This window comes from Pongo pygmaeus, chromosome 21, assembly GCF_028885625.2.
Source record: "Pongo pygmaeus isolate AG05252 chromosome 21, NHGRI_mPonPyg2-v2.0_pri, whole genome shotgun sequence".
Taxonomy (NCBI): domain Eukaryota; kingdom Metazoa; phylum Chordata; class Mammalia; order Primates; family Hominidae; genus Pongo; species Pongo pygmaeus.
Genome location: NC_072394.2, coordinates 1,273,632 through 1,285,885, shown reverse-complemented (window position 1 = coordinate 1,285,885; position 12,254 = coordinate 1,273,632). Strand labels below are relative to the sequence as shown.

Genomic DNA, 12,254 nt, shown 5'->3' with positions numbered 1-12,254 from the left:
CATTTTCTCTTACAGGTTGGACTTTATAGAATGAAATGCCAGAGATTTGATATTTATTATCTGAAATAGGTTTAACATTTGGAGAAATGTGTTCAAACACACAACCTTGGAAAGAAAAGCAAGCTGATCGGTCAGAGAACAGAGGGTGAGCAGAAAACACGATGTGCATAATTTTGCTGCGTGTTGGGCAAAAAGTTAGAAAACTGGGTTCTTTGGAGAATAAAGAGCTCTCAGATGAGGTAAAGGTAAAACACAAATAAATTTCCAACTCTTGATGAGGGCCACGAGATATCAATTTTAAATATACATGACCACAATATCAATAATGAAGAAATCTTATGTTTTATTGAATACTTTGGCCAGATTAGCCCCTTTGAAGGGATCACTAATTTAGGAAAGAAGAACAACAAACCATCATTCACTTTCCTGCAGGTTCATCATTTTCCTAATTATTTCTATTGATCCTGCTTTATTCTTTCTGTAAATTAAGGGGCAGGAGGAGAGTTTCTATAACAGATCAGCAATGTCTGGTTCTTATCCAAATATTCCACCTAATAAGGATGTAAATTCTCATGGATTGGACAACCACTCTGCAACATTCCTGAGAATTGAATAATATAATAATCTTGAAAGTCAGCAGAGTGGATTATCCACTTTTTTTTTCTGGACTTGAACTTGTGAACTTAACAGTAGCGCTGCAAAAAAGCAAATGTGCTAAGCACTTTGCCAGAGTAACCTTCCATGTAGACTTTTCATCTTAAATACACACAACTGAAAACAACTACAATTTTTGGAAAATTATGTACAAACCCGATACTTCTTTTGATTACATATAAATACAAATTAGCTATTTTTTTCCTAAAAAGTGGTTATAATAGTAAATAAATACAAAATAAATCTGACCATTATACTTCATGTGCTGGGGTTGAACCCATATAAAATGTACAACTAAATACATTTTAAATCTTTAAGGAATAATTCTCTGATTAAAATATTTGTTTTCCCAACTTCTTTTCGTAGATATAAATATATTTTCAAAATAGCTGTTTTTTTTCCATTCCACTCCATAAATAAAGTCTTCATTGGGAAATATTAAAGTGTCAACTGGGGTGGGGTTTTTTTGTTTGTTTGTTTTTTTCTTTTTTCTAAAATATATATATATATATATATTTATGTATTTAATTTTGCTGTACTAGCGACACCCACAACCCTCCACAACCATGTCCTGATAGTTCTTTAATACAACCTTTTCATTTTCGTCAAGGTACAGCATCGAGATAGCACTGAGTTCTGTCGGGACACAGCACGCCTTAGGAATCTTAGAGTTAACAGAGTTGACCAACGTCTGAACAATGGCGTGATTAGTGGAGTTCAGATGATCAGCCAGAGGAAAAGGGCATTCTCCGTGGCAGTAAAAGGCGTGATACCCCGGGGGAGCCACAATCCAGTCATTCCACCCCACGTCACTGAAGTCCACGTACAAAGGGTGTCTCTTACAGCTGGACTTAAGGCGTTTCCGCTGTTTGTGTTTGGCTTGACGTTTTTCTCTTTTGTGGAGAGGATGCCCTTTTCCATCATGGCCAAAAGTTACTAGCAATGGCCTTATCTGTGACCAGCTGTGTTCATCTTGGTGCAAAGATCTGCTTATCCTAACATGTCTCTTGGAGACACCTTGTTTCTCCTCCAAGTGGGTCACTTCCACCACGAATCCATGGTTGGCGTGTCCCTGTGCAGTCCACCGCATCACAGCGGGGGTGACATCAAAACTTTCCCATCTGCTTGCATTCTGATTCACCAACCTGGTGTCCAAAAGTCTGGTCATGGGGAATTTCGAGTTGGCTGTTGCAGGTTTTATGATTTCATAAATATTAATTCGGTGATGGAAACTGCTATTGTTTCCTAAAGCATCTTGCATCTGTTCTCGAAAAACCTGAAGCTCTGCTGAGGTGATAAACTCCTCCGTGGGGATAGAACTTAAATTAAAGAAGAATCTCCGGGTTGTTTTCCCACTCGTTTCTGGTAGTTCTTCCAAAGATTCTAATTTGATAGAGAAAAACAGGGAAGAAAAAAGAAAAGTCTTTCAGTAAGCCAAGTAATGACGTTTGACTATCTATGAGAATTTTTAAACCTCATCGTGGGATTTGATTTAACCCATGTAAAAGTAGGTATCCAGAAAATAAAAATTTCCTCTTTAAATAAAAATGAAGCCTCCCTTCTCTCTGTTCTGTAAGTTCATGTCATCATGCATTGCATACCAGGAAACAACCTTTCATAATTCTTTGTTGTGTTTTTGATCTAACACATGAATACGCTTCCAGGTGGCTATAATAATGGGGGAAATGGTGAAGCATTTCTTTGGAATTCCAGACTTTAGGGTAAAAAAAAAAAAAAAGTCAGCACTATAGTTAGTAGAGGTCTAATGAGTGAGGATTTGAGGAAATTATTGCATTTCTTTTTTAAAAAAGGCTTTAATGTCAATCCCTTAAGCAGTATTCTAAAACATTACTCTGCAATTTAGATGATTTACAAATCTCGATATACAGATTTCAGCTTCCTAATTAAAGACTCTGAAACTCAACATCAACGATGACATTTTGCAAAGCACACCCTACTATTTTACTCAAAAGTCCAGAGACAAAGGCATTTACAGGGATCTACTTCTTTGGAAACGTATGGGTGGTACTAGGACACTGTAGTAATTAAGGCCAAACAATTTCAAGAGAAATAGCTTTCCCAACTGTTGTCTGTTCTCTCACCTCTTTACGACCTCAAATATCAAAATCTCATTTTAGATGCTTTTGGAAGAAAAATAAATGACCTGTCTTCTGTTTGCAATGCCTTTATAGTTTTGAAAGATAAACCATGTTAAAAAAAAACCATGTACCTACCCAGTACTAGGCTGCAGGATGGACACAAAACCAAAAAAATTATAAAAATTTACAAAATATGATGATGATCTACATGACAAAAGGAACAGTCTCATCCTATTACAGAATAATCCTTCTATATTCACTATCATTATTTCAAAATAGCCATTTAAGTGGGCTATGCACAAAAGCTTTGTCTGATTTAAAATTTCTGAATTTCAATTTTTAAGAAGTATTGTTCTCCCAGCAAGTAATAAATAACACAGCACCTTGAATGCTTGTAGTCTGCAAATCATCAAAGGTACAACATTATTATTAAACTGGTAGTATATACCATGAGAGTTTGAGATATTTAAGTTTATTTTATTCTAACTTTACCACATCCTATCATTTCACTGCCAACAGAATTTGCCTGCTTCATTCAGAGTTCCTACCCAAGTGTTAACAAAATCTGTTTTGCCATCGTTCCATGTTATCATAAGAAGAGACTACGTTTTTATTAATTTTACAGTTGTATTTCCCCTAAAGACAAACAGCTATAAGTTGTGCACTGAATCTAGATGCCTTAGCAAAGGAGAATCATGTCAGATCACTCACTCAGAGGATCTACCTGTGTAAGCCTTCATCATCCAAGCAACAGTCATTATGCAAGCTAAGTGGACACACCAAGTTCAATCAGGGCAGTTTACACCAAACTAACGCTCTAATGCAGTGCTTTTCAAACTTCAGCCTTCACATAAAACAGCTTGTACACCGTAAAGCTTCAGATGCAGGCTCTGATTCAGTAGGTCTGGGGAGATGCTCGAGATTGAGCATTTCTAGCAGCTCCTCAAGGAGGGGATTCTGGGAACTGTAAGACCACACTTGGAGTGCCAAGGTTTTGCAGCATGTTTTTCATATTCCAGTGTAGATTGCCAGAGGAGTGCATTTGTAAAGTGTCTTTTTGTTAAATAATATAAAAATTAGTAGAAGAACGATTAGTGGTGGCAAAGGAGTAAGAGTTGAATGGGCCAGCTCTGGGTGGGCCCAGCCAGGGTCTCAGAACAGAAGGTTCTTCTAAAGCTCTTCTACGTGTATATGGGGAGTATCAGGCCAATAGAGTCCTTTAGGGTTCCATTGTGCCTATTAATCCAAACCTCTGGGGAATACCTTTCAGGATCCATCCACATTCTAAACTCCACTGGAAGCTAATGGTACTTTAGGCCAGACACAGTCATTAAAATAACCTTCTGACCTTTTGAACCTGGACTCTTCTCAGTGGCTCCCAACGAGCACCAAGGACTGTGTTTAGCCTGTTTTTTTCTCCTTCTCCTTGCAATTCAAATGTTTCTGCTGAAGGTAATTTTTCAGCAGAGAAGGTAAAAGTCAGCAACCTCAGACCCTAATGACACCAAAGCCAGACCAGCACCTGAGCTACTGGCTTATCTGATAAGAATACATCTAAGAACACCCTCTTTTCTTTCAAAGAGGGGGAAGCAAGGAAAATTATCTAGAGCACTCACTGACTAGCTATATTAACAAAAGTGCCCAGAGAAATCACAATTGCAAGAAAAACCCTAAATCCCAATCCATAAAGAAACATACATTCTCACACATTCTCTCTCTCACACACACGTACACACCCACATGGCCAGACGATGACAGTGAAGGGACAAGCTACAAGGCAAGTATGAGGGACAGGTAAATGAAGTAAAGAAGATGGGTATAAAAAAGGTATGAAATAGAATAATAACCTCCCAAAAAATTAAATGACAAGATTGAATCATATAAAATTGCCACTATTTGACCAGAAACACAGACAACAACAATTTCATGTGGTTCAAGGTCTCAGTGGAAGTAGGTAGCCTTAGCAAAGGAGAATCACTTAGTGGCCTTAAGAAAGGAGAAAAAATACACGAGCAAATAATAATAGGTGATACGAAGATCTTTCTCTGATCTTCCCACTGCACCTCAGTGAATCTGTTTCTTGAAAGGTCCCATCCTCAATACAAAAGCATCCATTGCAACACCCCTGGTTGCAGAAACAGGTCACAGAGGTAAGTTAGACATTCACAGAAACCCTCAAACCCAGGAAAGTAACTGGCCAAGGTTAGGGAATATACGCTCATTTTCTTTAATCTACCAGGGAAGAGTACGAATCTTTTCTTAAGGGTACAAAAATTAAAACCTATTTGAAATAAAGTAAATTAAATAAACAAACCCTCTATAAATTATCACAGCAAACCTGAGGATGCCAAAAATATATGGATCCTCAAGTAATGTATGCTTTTTTGGAGACTTATACAATTGCTAGTTTTCTGTAAATATCCCTTCCTGAATAAGCTGAAGTTCTTAAGGGATTTGAGCATTTCGACCTATCTTTGACCCGAGTTTGTGAGCTTCTAAGTTCTTAATCAAATGGTTGGAGCCATGGCTGCAAAAATGTGGGAAAGTGAAGAAAAATAAGACAACAATGATATTTGACCTTTTCTCCAAAAGTGAAGTCCTAATTTAATAATCTATACTATATCAATCATTCCTCTACCTTAAAATAATTCAAAAGACTGAGCTGAATTCTCTCAGTCAGCCTAGGTCCACTCTGGCCTCCTTTTCCCTAGAGAAGGGAAGGCTATAACATTAACAAAAGAAGTCATAATGATAATGACAGCTGAATGCTTTTTTTGAGTGTAATCTGGCACTATCAGCTTTATATGAATTATCTCACAACAAACCAATTAGAGAAAAACTATCATTATCTCCATTTTGTAAATGAAACAGTTGGAGTTCAGAGAGGTTATGTAACTTTCCTAAGGTCACAGAGCTAGCAAATTAAAAGTAGATACATGTAATTGAATCTACTGCACTTCTCAGGTTTCTTGTCTTTTGTTTTGTTTTGTTTCTTGTTTTTGTGAGACAGAGTCTCACTCTGTTGCCCAGGCTGGAGTGCAGTGGCACAATCTCGGCTCACAGCAGCCTCCACCTCCCAGGTTCAAGCAGTCCTCCCACCTCAGCCTCCCAATTAGCTCGGATTACAGGCATGGGCCATCATACCTGGCTATTTTTTTATATTTTAGTAGAGATGTGGTTTCGCCATGTTGGCCAGGCTGGTCTGGAACTCCTGACCTCAAGTGATCCGCCCACCTAAGCCTCCCAAAGTGCTGGGATTACAGGTATTAGCCACCATGCCTGGCCAGTTCCCAAATTTCTGGCTACTAGATGGCACTACCTAACATACATGAGGACTCAAAAACTTAAGCAAAAGTCAAAACCATTAGAGGCACATTTATATTTAGTACAATGATAACATTGGGTGGGTTCTGTCCCAACTAAACGAACAGAACTATATGACTTAGGTATGATGGACAGAACAGACAGAAATGAGCAGAAAAGTGATGGGGCCCACTGGAATGTGTCTATTTTATATGGAGCCACTGCTATTTTGTGGCTGCCCTTTTGTTCTAAATAAAGTATGGTAAGTTTTATCAAAAAAGTAAGTTACCATTATGCTTTGAGGATTTTAAAACACACTTTGGGCTAAAAAATCTCCAGTAAAACAACAACAACAACAACAACAACAACAAACAACAAAACCTGGGGATATGCTGGCAATCAGTAAGGCTGGAAGTCACTGCCCTAACACAAAACGAAAGAGGCTGAGTATAATATAAGATTTTCCAGAAAATAAAATAACAGACAACTGATCAAGGAGAAAAAAATATCAAATACAAAAGGTTAAAAACATTGCATTTTAAAAAATTACAAGGGAATGGCAAATAAAGGAATAGAGAGCATGGTTGTCATCAACAACCCTGATTTGGCCTCTGCCCACCCTTAACACCAACACCTTTGGAATGATGAACTATTCTCTCATTGTCTCAGTGAAAATACACAAAGAGCAAGTCTAAGAAGACAAAATAGTTCACCGCAAAGGGATCAAGAGAAATTTAGGGGAACCACTAAAAAAGAGGTGGAATGGAAAATGTCAGTGCCAAAGAAGTATCATTGGACACCAAAGCCTCAATCTCAACAACCATTTCCAAATAGAGTAACTTTCCTATTTAATGTGGCCTCTGTAATGACAATGAAATACCTGGGGCCACTAGGGAATCATACCAGGTAAGTATTGGTTTTGGTGGATCTATGTGTCCAAATCTCTTGTTTGCACTGGGAATTCGTGCCACAAAGTCTCTAATGCAGGGCAATAGTTATTTCTTGAACTTTTCTATTATATGGATATTTTCATAATAATTATATTTGTGGAAAGAGGGTTCATCTCTATTTGAAAGCTTCAGTCATAGAGGCAAATAATCCAGTTATTTCACGTAAAAAGAAGACTGTGTCCTTCAGAGTGAGGAGAACAAGCACCTGGTCTTTCTCTATTCCCATCTGACAAAAAAGCATAAAGACTTTTTGGAGGGCCAGTGAAGTCAACCAGTTTCAATGTGTTTCCAACTACAGCAATACACAAAACACTCTTTCCACTTGCAGAACTGACTTTTCTATGTTCAATGGCAGTTTCCAAAGGCCTATGTAGCTGAAGCACTTTTTAATGATCTTGAAAACAATAACATTTTAGCAAAGCTGATATTCTCCCAAATAAAAGCCACTGGAGAAAGGACTAGACAAAATTCAATAGGAAAAATACAACTGATAATTCTGTCTCAGATCCCCTTTGATATGGTCGCATTATACTCATATTGGTTGAAAGAACGCTATCATGATATCTCGTCGAGTAATTCCACCAAACCATTCGATCACACCCACAAAGAAAACCCAACAGGTAATTCTTATGATTGGGTCTTTACGGTCTTTTTTCAAATAAATGCTCATTAATGCTGGAGAAACTAAATTCTGTTCTTGAGCCAGCAACCTTCATCACATGGTTTACCAAAAACTTTTTTCGTGGCATGCATGGCACAAGGATGTTTATCAGAAGCAAATCCTGGGTGTACACAACAATGATTAGTCTTGAAAAAAGTGCTATATCCATCCAGATTAAGGATGATGTATTAGTCATAACGAGACAAGAAATGGATTAGTTGAAATTTGGGGCAAAATTACATAGCTTTTCTCCATTATCTAACTGCATTAAGACCTGAAGTTATTACAACTTGATTTTAATCAAGTTGGTAACTTCTGTACTGTTTCTCAGGTAACATTTACACTCACAAAGATATAAATTCTGATTTTATAAACTCAAGCATGCTTTTTAAGTTAAAATAACACAGTTGAATAATGTGTAGCCTGTTTAGTTTTGATCAAACCACTTCTAGATGAATGATGAGAATATGTAGACATGACTGATAAAATCCTCACACAATGGAATGTTTTAGGTGTTAACTAACTTAAATGATCTTCCCTTTAGGTTGTAACAGAGACACAGCATCTTCCGGGCCTTAAAAATAAAGTTAAGAGCTTCCATGCTAAATTTCCAGAAGAGGTGTCTAAAACAGTTGTTCTTATTACATTTCTATACAAAAAAAAAAGTACTCTAATCAGCATTACCTGGAAATGATTAGCTGCATCCATAATCATTTCAGGGTTAAGATGGCAGAATGTACACATACACACAAATTTTACATATGACAACAGGTGATTTCTGCTTTCATTGGATGAATTCTGAAAGAGTGGAGTGAGATCTTACTGCCTTTCAAATCTGATTTCTGCTAGCAGAGAGCACCTCACTTAGAAATGTGCTTGTAAATGAACTGATGATCAATTCAGTGTCCCCGTCATAATGTGTAGCTGCCTCAATGATAATGTATCTTCTGCTATGTGGCCTGCCTTTGGGACTTATTCCCATTACCAACAGATATTCTCACAAGTATAAGTCATCCATCACACTGGGAGAAAACATCTGGCCGTGCCATTTCTGATTAGTCTATTATCAGTGTAAATTTCCCACTTGAAATTTACCACCTAAGCAGGGAAAGGCAAGAAAGAGAACTTCACTCCCAACTCTTCAAATATCCTTCAAGTGGTTGCTCTGTGATATACAATTTTGTACCCTTTTCTAGGAATTGAAGAAACCCATGCTCTATTTTAAATGTATTAAGCCAAAGAAGCATTTAAAAGTGTAGAAAAAGAATTGAAGTGGAACATATTTTTGACTAATTGCTCTAAGAACTTAGGTACAGCAGATCTCAATAGCTGCTGTAAGACATTTCCAGTCCACTAAATGCCCTTCTGATGAAACAAGCAGAAATATCCCACCTTAGAAAAACCACATGTAGTATCATAAAAGAAAAAAAAAATCCACATTTCAGTGCACATGAAAAAAAAACAGGCAGCTGCTACAAATGCTTTTATCTGAAGGCTTGCCTTGTCTCTACTCAGAGCCTATCTCAGATTTAAGCACAGGACAAGAAAGTCATTGTGGAAACAATAAGATTGATTGTAGAATTGATCTCCCACGGGGATTAGATTGGGATTCAAAATCTTCCAAACCAGGCCCAGATCAACTATAAATTAGAAAGACTTTGGGGCCCTGGGCTTTGATTTTTCAATACTATCTCTGAAAACTCTGCCCTTGGCTCTGTCTACCCTAAAACCCTGGCTTAAGCGGCAGATTTATAGAGCAAAAGCTTCCAAACAGACTTAAAGAAATCTCAATCTGCCTCTCTTTTTCTCCTTTTCCCTCTGTGGAATTCTTGCACGTTTAGCTGACTAGGAGCATGCCTTTTGCCCTCATCTTCCCCATCACTTGATTTCTCTCCAATTCTTCAGGGAGGAGTAGCTCTTCTGGCTGCAAGCCAGGAAGAGGGTGCGGAGTTACTAAAGGGGAATCCCTGGCTCCCCCACCACACAAGCAGTGAGTTAAAATCAGATTCAGAAACGATAGTACAGAAGCAAGAGTGGAAACGTCCGCTGGTGCCCTGGCCAAGCTGCCTCTACAGGGACGGCTGCAGTCTGCCCACGGTGGAGGGCTTTGCAGGGTGACTCCCCGCCCCCACGCCCTGCTCCATGCCTCACCTTCATGGTGGAAGCTGCGCACAGTGTTGGCTCGGCTGGCTGCCCTCTCCAACCGGTGGTCTGGGGCGGGTGAGCCCGGCTGACCCGAGTGCCTGTGATACAGGTCTAGCATGTAGGGGGGCACCACGGCGTCCCTGCTGGGGGTGGGTCTCTGTTTCAGGCCGAACATGCTGAGCAGCCGCAACTCGAACTCGCTCAGGACCTCGTCAGAGGGCTGGGATGAGGGGCGGCCCGACGACGACGCCGCGAACTTCCTGCGGCCCAGCTCCGGAACGAGGCCAGCCGCGCCGCCCAGGAGGACCTGGGGAAGCAGCAACGCTAGAAGACAGCGGGTCCCGGCCACCATGGTCGACCTGCGGACAGGACCGACGTGAGTCACCCCAGTTCCCCGCCCAGTCCTCCCCCCTCGCGCCCCCGCGGCCCGGGCTCCCATTTGGCTGGCGTGCCTCCTCCAGGATGCCCTCCTGGCTTGGCACACTCACGAGTCTAGGTAAGACCGACCGAAGCTCAAATGTTTGGGATAATGAAGGGTCCCAAGTTCCAGAACCAGATGATTTATCGCTCCCATCCAACGCTTAACTCGTCTGACATCAGATTTGGGGTTTGCCCTCCCCCACAACCAAACCAGCGCCAATGACTGTCACTTTTTTGTGTGTGACACAGCGCTGACAGCCAATGCCGGGAACCTGGGAAAACCACCGCTTGATCTGACACCCTGCGTCCCCTATACAAATCCAAATGCAGAGTGCTGAGCGCTCTCTGGCATATAAACACACATAAATGGTGCATGTGACTTCCTTAGAGGCACTGTATAGAACTTCCTGACACACACACACACACACACACACACCCCTTATAGCTTCCAGACCCTGTAACCTCAAGGCCACAACTTCTGAAGCCACTTACAACTTGTGTCCCAGGCCCCTACCCTCAGGGGTGTCTGGAAAGGCAACTCCATCCCGCATCCCCACAGTACAGTCAAGATCCACATGTATCTTGCTGGGATTACGTAAATGGTGAATATCTATTAATGCACGTGTCAGCTGTTAAAAACACAGTACCAAGTGATCCTTCAGTACTGACCCCTCGCATTTCTGGAAACAAGTAGGGAGAACCCCAAACTCCTAGTACTTTTCTAAATGGGACATGGCTCTGAGCAAAGAAACCAAGTCTCCCGGAAACACTTGAAGAAGGGAGATCACCATGGCAGGGCGGACAGGTTCTCAGCTAACGGGTGAAACCCAGGGGCTACCCTCTCAAAGGGATTTCTTTGACCCAAAAAAAATTTTAAAAAATTAAAAAATAAATAAATAAATAAAACACCTCATCTAAGTGTTAACAGCTCCAAAAGTATTCCAGGGAGAGGGGAAGAAAGAGGGGTGGAAGAGTGCGGGCCGGGAGGGTGAGGCTTATGGTCGCCCGGGGCAGCTGGAAGGGGGCACCCCTGCAGGGCTCCGCTGCACGTGGACTGGAGAGGGGTCTGTTTACTTCTGGCCTGGACGTATGAAAGGGCTCTGCCGCAGTGGCTGCCCAAATCCCCCTCCCACCCACCACCCACCCCGGCCCCTGGCCCGCGTCCTCTACCTTTAGGAGACCGCAGTCCGTCTAAGAAGCACGCGGGGACACGTCCATTGAAAGAGCGTCCACATGGAAAAACTCTGGTCAGAGGACCTGGCGCAAGGACCGAATGTCCGTTCCTTTTCTTTGCCTCCTCCTTCTCCCGGGTGCCGGCCGCGCAGTCTCTCTTTTCACGCTGGGAACAGCGTCTCAGTGTCGGGCAAGGCCGAGGAGTGGAGGGCGGTGGGGCTCGGAGATGGCGAAGCAGGCTCCGCTGGGGCAAAGGCACCGGCGCAAAGTGGGGTGCGCAAGTTATTCTCCCTGCAAGTTCAAGAAGTCCCCAGCCAAGTGCTGACACACAACAACAGCGAGCAGGGGGAGGAGTGCGGGGCAGGGAAGGGAAGGGAGAAAGGAGAAGCTGGTGCTGTCGTCCTCCTTAGGAACCAGCGCCCGAGGGACGCGTGGCCCCGCGCGGGGCCGGCTCCGGGACTCGGGGATCGAGGGTCGGGCGCTCCGCGCTAGCTCCGCCGCGGCCCATGGCTCGGGGCAGCCATCCTGGGCGACGCCGGGTCCGGGGAAGGGCACGGCGGCGATCTCGGTGCCAGGCGAGTTGCCCCCCCGCATCACTCTGCCTTACTCCAGTGCACCCCCATTCGCGCTCGCCAGTTGAAAGCACCGCGGCTCTGGCGCCCCGTCGTCCTCGGGCGCATTCTCCGGCAAGTCGAGCCGAGTCCCGGGCCGCCGAGGCGGGTGGCTGTGCTCTCCCCTCGCTCTCCTAGCCCTGGGGCCAAGTGCCCTTTGTGGCTAGCCTGGGGTCCGATCACACCTCGGCCGGCGCGTCCCAGGCCCCCGATCTCCTGCAGTAGGTGCTCCGCATCG

General features: G+C 42.5%; 1 protein-coding gene across 1 annotated transcript; it reads right to left on the bottom strand.

The window, feature by feature from the left end:
• Positions 1-1,182: 1,182 nt before the first annotated feature.
• Positions 1,183-10,170, bottom strand: BMP2 (bone morphogenetic protein 2). The gene is made up of 2 exons (XM_054468056.2): positions 9,819-10,170; positions 1,183-2,037 (listed from the first exon to the last, which is right to left on the bottom strand). Exons 1-2 carry the CDS (start codon positions 10,162-10,164, stop codon positions 1,193-1,195), a joined length of 1,191 nt encoding a protein of 396 aa, XP_054324031.1. The 5' UTR covers positions 10,165-10,170; the 3' UTR covers positions 1,183-1,192.
• Positions 10,171-12,254: the final 2,084 nt, after the last annotated feature.